This window comes from Equus caballus, chromosome 3 (assembly GCF_041296265.1).
Source record: "Equus caballus isolate H_3958 breed thoroughbred chromosome 3, TB-T2T, whole genome shotgun sequence".
NCBI lineage: Eukaryota > Metazoa > Chordata > Mammalia > Perissodactyla > Equidae > Equus > Equus caballus.
In genome coordinates, this window is record NC_091686.1 from 65,421,745 (window position 1) to 65,436,049 (window position 14,305).

The following is a 14,305-nucleotide window of genomic DNA, read 5'->3' on the forward strand; positions in this document are numbered from 1 at the left end:
TTTAAAAAAAATTAAAAAATAAAAAATAAAAGGAGTTTTTTCCTGGCTGATAGCAGAAGAGGAAGTCAGAGAGATTCAAAGTATAAGAGGGATTCAACACATTTTGCCGGCTTAAAGATGGAGTGGGCCACAGGAGGAGGAACGCAGGCTGTCTCTAGGAGCAGAGAGCTGCCTCTAGTGACGGTCAGTAAGGAAACCACAGGAACTGAATTCACCCAACAACCTTTATGAGCCTGGATGTGGATTCTTTCCAAGAGCTTCCAGATCAGAACCCAGCCCAGCCAGCACCTTCATTTCAGCCTGAGACTCAAAGCAGAAAACTCAGTTGAGTAATACGGGACCTTCTGACCTGGAGAACTGTGAGCTAACACATTTGTGTGTTTTCAGATGCTGTCTGTGGTGACTTGTTACACAGCAACAGAAAACTAATACAACTGCCAACACTAAACGTTGAGAAGGTTGTAAAGCAACTGGAACTGGATTGCCAAACGGTACAACCACTTTGGAAAATGGTATGGAAGTTTCTTACAAGGCAAACACACATCTACCCTATGATCCAGCATTTCACTCCTAGGTATTTACCAAAAGAAATGAAAATATATATCTACAAAAAGACTTGTACACTAATATCCACAGCAACTTTGTTCATAACAGCCCCAAAGTGGACATAGCCCAAATGTCCCTCAACAGGAATATAGGATAAACAACGAACTACTATTATAAACAACAACATGGATGAAGTGCAAAAACATGTTGAGTAAAAAATACCAACACAAAAGAGTACGCTGTGTTATTTCAGTCATAAGAAGTTCTAGTATAGACAGAACTAATCTATGGTGAAACAAATCAGAACAGTGGATGCCTAGGGGTGGGGAATGGACAGAGAAGGGGCACCTGGGAACTTTTTGGGGTGATGATATGGTCTATATCTTGATAGAAGTGTGGATTGTACAGGCGTATACACTCATCAGGACTTATGGAACTGTAATACTTAAGATTCATACATTTCACTTTATAAATTATCTCTCAATGAAAACATATTTAAAAACAAATTTAATAAATAATTCAAGCCTGTATGTGTCAGACTAGTTATCACTAAGGTGTTAATGACTGTCCTAGGGGTATCCATTTAAAAGCAGACAGGGCTAGAGTTAACCCAGAGACCAGTCCCAAAGAGAGGCATATGGGGCCCTGAGCAGCTGGGTGAAAGATGGCTGTCAGTGAGCCCTATCTAGAGGACCTCAAATCTCTCCATATACCTAATCAAAGTGTCCTGCAAAAGATGACCATGAGTTTATTTTATGCCCAAGTCCAAAATGCTAAAAGGCGAATGACAAAGATGCTGATGGTGCTAGAGCTACCCAAGCAAGAAGGGCTCTGGAAGGAAGTGGGGTGCACAGCGACAAGTGGCAGTGCCCTGAGACCTCTGTGTGAGGGAGATGGGGTGGGTGGAGCTTCACACTTTCAGATCTGATGGCTGAGGGACAGCAACCAGCATGGGTAGCCTACATGTGACATCAGCACACTGCGCACTGAAGGCCTCTGGGGATATTGCTGTGCAGCTACATTGTTGGTTTCTCTAGTGTTAACACATTGGGAAATATACATATTTTGGATGGGTGCCTCAGTTAAAATGAACTTATCTTTTCTTACTTTGTGAAAGAGGCTTCTCAAAACCCATAGAAATTTCACTGGATTCCTTAGATTCATACTTGGGTGCTTGTGAAAGGACTCTAAACAGAGCCAACCACTGTAGGCTACAACTTTCTCAATGTTTAACATGTGGTTCTAAACCCAAAGGACCAGCATGAGAACTGATGTTTTAAAATATGGGCTCCAATTTTTCCAAGGAATCCTAATGGTTAGACAGTGGGCGGGGGGAGAGAGGAGGTAAAGAACTCATAGTTGGGGGGCCAACCTGTTTGGCAGGGTGTCTTGGGTCTGCTGTTGGCCTCTGTCCACAGAAAGCTCCACCTGTAAATGGGAAGTGATAAGTACTCAGCCTTCTCCAGCAAGGAGTCAGTAAGTCCCCAGGGGGAAGCTGTTGCTAGGGAGAGGAGAGGTGGGCTAAGGATGGGCCTTGAGTATTTACAATGTGAGTTACAGTGAGACAGTTTAATTAGAGGGAACACTGAACTGAGCTTTCCTGTTAGGTGGCCAACCAGAGAAGGAAGAATGGAATCTGAATGAGATCCTTTTTTAGATGAGTCTTTTTTTGGTTTGTTTATTCATAGCAATGATTTGAAAAAGCTATACCAGTAAGTCAGTAATGGGTTTGGCTAAGTACACCACAGATTAGTCTACAAATTCCCTAGTTATTTCCAAAAAAAGATTTACTAGGAAATGATATAAAGTGAAATTGAATCTGTGGGTTTTGTTTTTTTATGTAAGTGTTATATATCCGACCTATCCGTTTTGCGATCTGCTTGATTTTCATACTGAGAAGTGTTTGATATTTTGGCTGTGAGTGGAACTGAAACTAATCACCTGTTTTTCCATCCGAAGGTGCCTACGTTAGCCACTATGCGGATTCTACCAATTAAAGACAGACACACGTGCACACACACACACACACACACACACACAGGGGGTGTTCCCATAGCATCCTGCAGGAATGCTTGACATAACACTTACCACACTATTTTAATTCACTGTTTCTGGTTTACATCCCTCACTCGAAAATGAGGTCTTTGAGAGTGTGCAATGGTTTGTCTTATTTATCCTTCATTCTTAGTGCTTAACAGAGTGTCTGACACATAGTAGGTATGAAGTAAATATTTTTAGTCTTGCTATTTCCTGTTATGTTCTCTATGGAGATGAAAACCAGCACTGTATATCTTTTTCTACATGGAGACACTCACTCATTGCTCCATCTCATATCCAGCCACATAATCTTTCCTTTGATTTTCTATCTTTAGAACCTTTTCCCAGAGTTCTTCCAGAAATGAAGCAGGAGTTTCTGAACAACCCGGTTAATTGCACATAGGACAGTAAACACAAGTCACTCAGGCTCAAGGTTTGAAAACCTGTGATTTGGTGCTCAGCTTCCCATCTTCTCAGTCTGGTGGATGCTAAGCACATGTGATTCGTGCTTTCCTAGTTTTCACAACAATTGCTGTGGGATATTGGGAATTATTATAAAATATATGGAAAAGCCGTTGGTAATGGCAAAGCAGGTAGTGTTATCAGCTTCATTTTATCAGTGTAGAAAAGGTTCAGGGGTGAAGTGACTTATCCTGGCTTATGCATCCAATAGCACGTCTGAATCCCAAACCAATGCTTTCCCCACAGCCCTGTGAATTTACTGAACTTCACAAAGAGAGGACCAGTTCCAGGACTGCCCCACATGACCACACAGGAAGACCTAGGTGGCACTCATCTGAGAATGTGTGTCCTCAGGAAGGTCCTGAAAGCAGCCCAGTCTGCAGGGGACCAGGTGCTGACCACAGCTTGGCTTACTTGTTGGGCCGGAGATAGTTTGTTCTCTTTGTATTTTCTGTATCAGGAAACCCAGTGGTCACAGAGCTGAGAAGCAGGTTTCCTCTCTAATGAGCACAACAGGCCAACGGATGTCACTGTTGCACCATAGAAACAGAATCTCAACCCCAAGGGACCTTGAACAGCAAGACACCAAAAACAGGTGATTTGGTTACTTTAACAGAGTAGAGCACACCTTGAACCAAAAGGAAACTATTTTAGGAGGATGATAATTAACATTCCATTTTTAATTTGTAGAGCTAGTAATGAGCAGGCACATTCCAGTTAAGTTAAGGCAAATCATTCAAGTTAAGGCAAATATCTTTGAATGGACTAAGGAGCTACAAACATATGTGTATGTAATTTATCAGGGGAAAGGAGGACAAAATGAGTCAAATCAGGTCCCTGACTTCAAATATTGTGTTTCTTTCACTCTCCATGACTGCCTCTCACAATTAGACAGTGCAATTAAAAACTACATAGGCTGATACTAAAAGTGAGACCTCTCACCATATGAGCGACCCCGCACAAATGTTTTGGAAGGAACTTCTAGTCCTCAACCTAGTACAATAATCAAAGGAATAATTAGGCACCCACTATGCGCCAGGAATTGTGTTCGACTTGTCACAACTCTTTCAGGTAAGTATTGTTATTTCCATTTTTCAAATGGGGAAACTGAGGCTCCATAAGAGTAAGTGACATTTCCAGTTATACAGTTGGTAAGTGACAATGCGGATGCAAGTCTACATTTCTCGGGCTGTGAGCTTGGACACTTTCCGAGGTGCTCCAGTTCAGTTCAAGCGATCTTTGACAGCCCTCTGTGTGTCCATCACTGGAGATACTACAATGAATATGGTGCCATCTCTGCAGTGAAGAAACTCTAGGGCCTTTGACAATTATATTACAACACAGAGTGAGGGGGGCTTTTGCAGGTGCTCTGCAACTAAGTGAGAGGTCAGAAAAGACCTACAGGAAGTAACCTCTGAGCTGAGATCTGAAGAATGAAGAAAATATGGCAGACACAGGGGAATATGGATCAAGGGTGTTCTACCTGGAGGAATTACCAGTGCCTAAGCATACAAGGGGGAATCATTATGGGTACCTAGCGTTGAAACTCAATGATGATATTTTTAAAGGAATAATTTGTTTCTTTTAAATTGGACTAAGTGTGAACTATAACATTAAGAACCTATCGCCCAGTAAGAGTCTCTAAGGAGAACCCTAGTACGAGGACCTGCGTGGGGTGGAGAGTCAAGCCCTGCCTGGGAATGGTGAGGAGGCTCTGATACCACAAAAACTCAAGGAATACCAGCATGGGCTCCCTTGTAGTTGGAACCTAAGCAGCAGCAGCAGGCATAAGGAATGAGGAATGTGCTCTCCACATACACTCACTCTGTCCGAGGCCCTGACTGCAGACCAAGGCATCCCCAATTCTGTAGAGTGAGAATGGGCCACTGCAGAGGGCCCTGGTCTCTGTGAATCTCTACATTATAATTTCCTGACTACAAAATTGTGCATGTCTCCCTGTTTTCAGGTCTGGTACAGATCCTCACATGCACAGATAACAGACAGAAGCAGCTACGGGAGTGCTGTGAATCTTCCTCCATCCCAGTCCAGAGCTCCCCCCACCCCCATCCCTTACAAAGAATGTGATCCTGAGAGAGAAATAGCAGAGACATTCCCTGGCAATTCTTATAGGCATTTAGAGCTGTCACAGGTCACAGGCTGTAATCATTCTTGGATTTTCTGATGTTGAGACCTGTCACTGCTGTCAGACAGGCTTAACAGCCTTTTTTGGACACTTTCTTAAAATATAAGTAAATTGGGCAACTAATCCCACACTTTTGTATCTTGGTTTTTCTAGGAGCTTTGAAGTCTAGTTTTGGAGAAGGAAAGGTTAAGGGAGCAAACCCAGAGAGACGTAAAGCAGGAATTTCTTTGTATTTATCTCAACGACATCCATAAAATTCAACCTTTAGCCCAGTGACCACGTTGCCCTTGTTCCTGCCCAGCAGTCATTCTTGGTCTTGGTCACATTTAATATTTTCAGACAGAAATGACAATAGGACTGGAGGTCCTCTGATTGGCCCAGAACTTAATGGTGATGCTAAAAAATAACATAAATTGCTGAATCATTTAACAAGTATTTGTAATAGCTGTGTCCCTGGCCCTATATGTCTGAAGGGACATGGTGAGCATTTAAACAAAGAAGCAAAACAATGAACCGTGGGGCCTCAAGACTTCACCTGCAGGTGCCAGGAACCTGAGAAGAGGCTAAAGCTGCAGCTCAGGTGGGTGATGTTTGCATGTAATGCTTGGCGAGCTACTTCGTTTTCCCCTCAACAATTGGAAAGCATGAAAATGATATGTAAATATTGGCGTAATTTCCATTAAAATCAATCATTCCTCCATTCAGTAAATACAGAGCACCTCCCAAGTGTAAAAAGCCAGTGGTGACCAACCCACTTCTTTCCAAGCGAAGTCATTTTCACCTGTTTAATCCACACTTAGCCAAAGCCACGCAGTAGGAAGGGTGAAAGTTAGACACTCAAAGAGAGCTCAAATTCTGGCTTCTCTACTCACTAGCCCTGTGACTTTGCACTAACCACTTTTTTCCTCTGAGCTTCAATTTTCTCATTTGCAAAATGGGGATAAGAAGTTGTTGATATGATAGCATAATACAACAGTTACCCTCACTAGGCATTTCCTGCACGCTAGACACCGAGAGTGGCACCTCATTAGAAGTGTGACAGGCAGTTAACCTTGAACGTTCCCCCTTCCTCATCTTCCAAATCCAAGAGTCACCAAGCACACCATTTTACCTCTGAAATACTTCTCGAATCTCTCCCTACTTCCAGGGCCCTACTTCGGGCCCTCGTTATCTCTTGGCCTCCTAAGTTGGTCTCCCGGCTCACTCTTGTGCCCCTTAAATCCATTCTCTGCCTGCCGACCAAAGCAATCCGTTTAAACAAACACATGTCTCTCCCTCACTTAAAACCCTTCACTGGCTCCCCACCTCCTAGAATAAAGTACCAGTCCTCAGAACAGGAAACAAGCTCATCCTGTCTCCCTCTGCAGACTTTTAGCATTCCTGCCCAACATGCAACACACTCCAGGCCTGTCCTCACCTCTGCCTCTCATCTTATGCTTCAGTGCTGCCTACACAACAGTGAATTATGCCCCTGTTCAATGTTCTCACCTCCTCCATTTACTTATCTTTAAAGACTCAGCTCAGACTGGGCAACTCAAAAGCCCTCCATGAGGCCTCTGGTTTCTACTCCCAAGCAGAGTCAGGAGCTCTCCCTCCCACACAATTAACATATGCTCCCACGTGCATGTCTATTTCACTGCATTTACCACATCAATTGGTATTTACTTAGAAGTTTTTCTCCCTTACTAGACTCTTCTCCTTCAGGCAAAAATCATGTCTTATTCATCCTTGTATCCCAATCAACTGGCACAGTTCTTGGCACACAGCAAGGGCTCAGTAAATAAAGTGAGTGAAGGAGTGAAGACAGCAATGTGACTCCCAGCTCATGCTCTGTGCATGCACCACACCCATCTCAAACGCATCATGTGTCTAGAACAGTGATTCACAATCAGGGGCAACTGTGCTCCCAGGGCACATTTCACAATGTTTGAAGACATTTGGTTCATCACAATTGGAGGTGGAGGAAGTGTACATCTAGCATCTAGTGGGTAGAGGCAGGGATGCTGCTAAGCATCCTCCAGTGCCCAGGACAGCCCCACCCCACCCCCCAAACAAAGAATTCTCCAGCCCAAAATGTTAAAAAGAGCCAAGATTGAAAAATCGTGAGCTGGAACAGGGTCAGGCATATGGAAGACCTCAATATAGGATTCCTAACCCTGGCAGCTTAGTGGCACCAATGGCAGAAATGATAACCATGCTTGATATAAATCATATAATTGTACAGTATATTGTTTTAAGTTTATTGAGCAGTTCTACATGGTATTAACTCATTTCACAGTATCAGACCTAAGGGAATTCAGTTCTACTTTTATATTCATACTTTAAATAAAGCAAAGGTGCTATCAGGACCAAGGGGGTATGATGCATGGCCCTCTCTTCCCACTTCTCTCCTAACACACACCATGATTTATCTGCTCGAGGCCCGCATCCCTGAACAACCAGCTAGAATGCCTGGGCCATATGGGGAAACCTATATTAGCTTACCAGCGAGTGTATCGTTGAAATAGATACATATACACACACATATATATGTACATACACTCAATGTACTTCTTACCCTGCGTGAACTCATAACTTGGAACACCTCCAGGAAGGCCTGGCCTCCCTGGGATCATAAGGGAAACAAAAATATTAAAACTTTTAAGCTGTCAGGTGAGTTTTTTTTATTAGCCATTTGATCTAACACAGCTGAGGCAGTAGGCTGTGACATGGGACACAAGCTGACCCACTTCTCAGGGACCTTGTAGTACAATACAGGTTCAAGCTGGGCAGTTCTTTTCCTCTGTGCATATTCCACCACCTAATGTTTGGAGACGAGGTGCACAATGAAGGAGGCTGCTGAGGTATCAAGACCAGGACATAAGTTCGAAATTCACCACTTGACCCTCGCCTATAACTCAGCTGCATGACCCCCTGTCTGAACCCTCAGGCAAATTTATGATCAGTTTCCCCTGGTTATCTTCAGCTCCTCTTTCAGTTGCCCTTTTATCAGTCCAGATGTCTTCTGCTTTTGAAAAGAGCCATCTTTCTTGTCTCAGCAGCTCCCTTTTCTCCTTATCTAACTCGAATTATTGAACCACTAAAACTGACTGCCAACACTGGATACGTTTGCCTTTGCTTAATACACACTGGCAAAGAAGTGGCTGTGTACTTCTTTTTTCTAATTAAATTTAACACTTAATTCATCCTAGAATTTTCAAGCTGAGATAAGGCATCCTGGGACCTCTAAGGTAGCTTGAGTCCCAAGATAAGTAGGAGTGATCTGCTTTATTCTAGAATATAATTTATTTTCAATTACAAAATAATAGTTTTCTCCACCATTAAAAACTAGGTTGAAGTTCAAGGGTAGTGAAGTTGGCCTCTGTGAAGCTTCCTTTGCCAATGCCCTGATTCGCTGGATAGACAACTAATGTCTAAAAGTGATGTCTTATGAGAGAGAATTTCCCATTGGCTACAGTGCCATTAAACATTTCCTAAGGGAGTTCAAGCAAATTGTAATGAAGAGGCTTCTGCTGGGTGTGCCAAAGATGTGATGCTCTTTGGGTTGGGCAATTAATTCACTTATAATTTAAACAAACAGAAAATGCAGCACCAGCCCGCTCTTAGGTTTCCTGAGGGCTTGCCAGCCACCCATTCGACTATCCTCTATGTGGCAATGGCATTACACACTGATGTGCAAGTGTGGTAGGAAGCCTAGCCCCTTTTCAAGCCCAGGAGGTCTCTGACTACTTTGTTATTGTTGTATGGTGTTATAGACTGAATGTCCCCCCACCCCCCAAATTCATATACTGAAGTCCTAACCCTCCAGTGTGGCTACATTTGGAGATGGGGGTCTCTAAGAAAGTAACTATCATTAAATGAGGTCACAAGGGTAGGGCCCTGCTCTAAGAAGATTAGTGTCCTTCTAAGAGACACCAGAGAGCTCATTTGTTCTCTCTCTCTTCACACACTTTTGCATGCCCCCAGGAAAGGCCGTGTGAGGACAGACTGAGAAGGTGGGCTGTCTACAACCAGGAAGAAAGCTCCCACCAGAAACCAAACCCTGCTGGAACCTTGATCTGGGACTTTCCAGCATCCAAAACTGTGAGAAAATAAATTTCTGTTGCTTAAGCCATGCAGGCTGTGGTATTCTGTATGGCAGACTGAGCAGACTAATACAGATGGATATTATAACTGTACTAAGGAGTGAACAGCCTACCAAGGTTACAATAATTACCATCACAGCAATCACCTAATGACTGTCACTGTGTGCATCACAGGTCATCAAATGCTAGACTTTAGAAATTAAGAAAATGCTATTCACAATTGCATCAAGAAGAATAAAATACCTAGCAATAAATTTAACCAAGGAGGCGAAAGACCTATACACTGAAAACTGTAAGACATTAATGAAAGAAACTGAAGAAGACATAAATAAATGGTAAGATATTCTGTTCTCATGGGCTGGAAGAATTAATATTGTTAAAATGTCCATACTACGCAAAGAATTCTACAGATTCAATGCAATCCCTAATAACATTCCAATGGCAGTTTTCACAGAAATAGAACAAACAATCCTAAAATTTGAGTGGAACCACAAAGGATCCAAAATAGACAAAGCAATCTTGAGAAGAACAAGCTGGAAGCATCACACTTCCTGATTTCAAACTATATTACAAAGCTCTAGTAATCAAAACAATATAGTATTTGTATTAAAACAGACACATTAGGGGCCGGCCCGGTGGCGTAGAGGTTAAGTTCGCACGTTCTGCTCCTAGGCAGCCCGGGGTTCACCGGTTCAGATACGGGGTGCGGACATGGCACCACTTGGCATGCCATGCTGTGGTAGGCGTCCCACATATAAAGTAGAACAAGATGGGCACGGATGTTAGCTCAGGGCCAGGCTTCCTCAGCAAAAAGAGGGGGACTGGCAGTAGTTAGCTCAGGGCTAATCTTCCTCAAAAAAAACCCCACAAAAAACCCAGACACATTAGATCAATGGAACAGAATAGAGAGCCCAGAAATAAACCCACACATATATGGAAAATTAATTTATGAAAAAGGAGCCATGAACAGACAGTGAGGAAATGATAGTCTCTTCAGTAAACGATGTTGGGAAAACTGGACAGATACATGAAAAGAATGAAAGTGGACCATCTTACACCATATACAAAAATCAACTTTGAATGGATTAAAGACTTGAACATAAGACCTGAAACCATAGAACTCCTAGAAGAAAAGACAGGCAGTAAGCTCCTTGACATAGGTCTTGGCAATGATTTTTTGGATTTGATACCAAAAGCAAAAGAAACAAAAGCAAAAATAAACAAGTGGGCTACATCAAACAAAAAAGCTTCTGTACAGCAAAGGAAACCATCAACAAAATGAAAAGGCAACCTATGGAATAGGAGAAAATATTTGCAAATCATATATCCAATAAGTGGTTAATATCCAAAATATATAAATAATTCATACAACTCAATAGCAAAAAAAAATCTAATTAAAAAATAGGCAGAGGAACTGAATAGACATTTTTCCAAAGAAGACATACAAATGGTCAATAGGTACATGAAAAAGTGCTCAACATCACTAATCATCAGGAAATGCAAATGAGAACCACAGTGAGATATCACCTCACACCTGTTAGAATGGCTCTCATCCAAAAGACAAGAGATAACAAGTGTTGGAGAGGATATGGAGAAAAGGGAACCCTTGTGCACTGTTCGTGGGAATGTAAATTGGTACAGCCACTATGGAAAACAGTTCAAAGGTTCCTCAAAGAATTAAAAATACAAACACTATATGACCCAATAATTCCACCTCTGTGTATTTATCTGAAAGAAATGAAGACACTAACTTGAAAAGATATCAGCACCCCCATGTTCACTGAGCATTATTTTCAATAGTCAAGATATGGAAACAACCTAAGTGTCCACGGATGGATGAATGGATAAAGAAGTTGTGGTACATATATACAATGGAATATTATTCAGCCATAAAAAAGAAGGAAATCCTGCCATTTGTGACAACATGGATGGACCCTGAGGGCATTACACTAAGTGAAATAAGTCAGGTGGAGAAAAACAAATACAACGTGATCTCACCATATGTGGAATCTGAAAAACAAAAACCAAAAAACCCACAAAATTCATAGATACAGAGAACAGATTGGTGGTTGCCAGAAGCAAGGGGTAGGCAAAATGGATGAAGGTGATCAAAAAGTACAAACTTCCAGTTATAAGATAAATAAGTCCTGGGGATGTAATGTACAGTATGGTAACTATCGCTAACAATACTGTATTATACATTTGAAAGTTGCTGAGAGAGTAAATTGTAAAAGTTCTCATCACAAGAAAAAAAACTAACTGTGTGGTGATTAATGCTAACTAAACTTATTGTGGTAATCATTTCACATTTCATATATATACATATATCAAATCATTATGTTGTACACCTAAAGTTAATACAATGTTATATGTCAATTATATCTTGATTTAAAAAAAGTTAGATTTTAACCCATGAGTTATTTTATGTCAGATGGGGAATCAATTATAAATCAATCCTAATAATATGCTATTTTTTATTGTTACCCCTTTAATATCTTTCTGGATAATTTTATCTAATCTGGGAGGAAAGCTAGTTTATCTTTTATGACATTATCTTCAATTTAGGCAGCACATTTCTCCCAAGAAGTTCAAAAGATTTTCCTCAAAACTTCTCACTGGTTTTGATGAAGCCAGAATCTAGGCAAAAGGCTGATTCCATTGCCCCATTTTTCATTAAAAATCATTTTGCTTTCTCTTGGTATTTGATGAGAGAAGCAGCTCTTTGATTTGGGGGTCTTTTTTAGAATTGACTTTGTTCTTTTTTAATCCCAACTGCTCCAGTCATCATTAGCTCCTTTTAATAGAAGTTTCAATTTCCTTTTATCCCTTTGAGCATGGGTTCCAATATCCTCAAAGCAGCACCTTTTAATTGGCCTGGAAAAGGTCACCCTTCTAAGAAGAGGAAACCATATCACACATTTTACAAAGCCAATGTGGGTCTCTGGGATGAGAGGGGGATGGTTGCAGGGGGTGGATTCATGTGATTACATCTTCAACATAATTACTATGTAATTACATATACCTACTCTTATCCAACACATTCCCTGCTTAATTAGTTGGCCTTTATTTAAAATTCATTTGCTTTAGGATTTTGTCCTCCTTCATTTATTTAGCCAATGGCTGAGGGGCAGTGTTAATTTTGACGGTGGTTTCCCTATATATAAGAACTTTCAGTGACTCTCCTATACAGACCCCCCAATCATATGATTTTTAGAAAATGATACAAGGGCATCTAACGTATTCTCCCACCTTCATGTACCCCCTACCACACAGTGTCTTGTATATTCTAGCAGTAATTTCTCCAGAGAAGTCTGAGGTGTAATCAAATCTTACATGGACATGGACACAGTTTCTAATCAAAGAAAGCTTTTTGAGGGAAACCTACTCTATTGCTTTACTTTCTTCTAGTGTTACGAAAACTAATCTGGGTCTGGAGTGGGTACCTAAATCCTGCAGTGAAGGAGGGAAGTCGTAAACTTTTCAAGGTAATCTGAAAGAATTCTCAGAAACTTGACTCCATCAAGGCAGCTGTAAAAAGGAGGTGGGGGGAATTGCTAAAAAAATACCCTACTCTAAATTTAAGGGGCTAGCCATCCACTTCAAAGAGGCACTCATATAAAGACATACTCTACAATATTTCACCTCTTTAATTTTTAAGACAGTTATAAGAAGCTCCAATATTTGGTATCTCAGGAGTCACGACTCAGAAAAGTTAAAAATTGTTATTTCCACATAATTCCTATCTTATAGATGGACCTTGGATAAATATTATGACAAAAAAAATGGCATATCAGAAAGACGCTACAACACAGCAGATGAAAAATCTAGGTCCACAGGTTTCTTTTTCCTATATTATTGCTTGAAGAAAAATAAATTGATGAGTTGATTTCTTTACAAACTTTCCAGAATAAAGTTCCTTCATTTGCCCTTCTTTTGAAGAATTGGGTGAAATCCTAAGTCTAATGCACCTAATAGAAGCAGACGATCAAGAACAAGGTAAGCGATTGTCCTCATCCAGCCTTCCCTGAAGCACTGTGTTCTGTGTTAGATGTCACCCATCTGAGAGTGACATGGACAATTTAGAACACAATCAAGGAAGAAGGACCCTAATAGCTCAGGACTCTAGATCACGATGTGGGAGTAACAGGTGAAAGAATTAAAGGCTAACCTGGAAAAGAGATGATTTGGCAGGGAAATGGTGACCGTCCTGAAAAGGCTGGAAGGTGGTAAAGTCAAAAAACCAGTCAATATCTTCTGTTTGGTCCAAAAAGGATGAAAGGACTGAAGTTATGAGACAGCAGATAATAGAGTGACTATAAGAAGAAAACTGTTGTAATTTGAAATGATCTGAAAATGAAATAGTCTGCTTTTGTACTTAGTGAGTTCACTTTCCCTGATGGTGTTCATATGGAGGCTGGCTGACCACTTTGGGAGACTGCTATAAAACATTTGAGACAAGAAACTGAACTGCTTGGATTTTCAGTTCCCTTCCAACCCTGAAGTTCTAGGAAGATGCCTACCTTGAGAAGAAATAATTCGATGCAACAAAATTAGGTACAACTAAATCATTCAAATATTAATGGTTTCAGGGATCTAGGACTATAGGATTTATCTTGTATGTCCTTGTGTAGGCTTTCCTAGCCCAAAGCTAAGGAAAGAGTAACTTTATTCCATTAAAAGAGGGTGTATGTTAAACCAGTCTAGTTCACTTAGACAAAAAACAAAACAAAAAAACAAAGTCCTTTTAAGGATGCTCCACCAAGATTGTTTATCTACAATCATCTAGTTAAATAGGCTCTTTTGAAATTTCTGTAGGGGTATACTGGGTGGACAGATACAGCCCTTCTGTAGCCATCATGTCGCCCAGTTAGAACATGGAGAACTCCACTTCACCCAAGGTATCTTTGGGAACTCTCCTGGCATGGCCGCCATTAGCAGGAGAGATACTAAGTGAGGTTTAAGTTCAGGAGGCATCCTCTGGGGCTCTTGAGAGGCAGTGGGTCAAACTCCACCCTAACTAGTGATCTGTGGG

At 41.1% G+C, this 14,305-nt stretch overlaps 1 protein-coding gene across 6 annotated transcripts in view; it reads right to left on the reverse strand.

The window, feature by feature from the left end:
* Positions 1 to 14,305, reverse strand: part of SHROOM3 (shroom family member 3) — a 248,835-nt gene that overhangs the window by 101,816 nt on the left and 132,714 nt on the right. The window contains exon 2 of one of the 6 annotated variants that reach the window (XM_023637914.2): positions 1,919 to 1,974. The exons of the other annotated variants lie outside the window; for them this stretch is intronic. Coding sequence (XP_023493682.2) covers positions 1,919 to 1,974 — 56 coding nt within the window. The remainder of the gene's footprint in view (positions 1 to 1,918; positions 1,975 to 14,305) is intronic. 6 annotated transcript variants of the gene reach the window in all.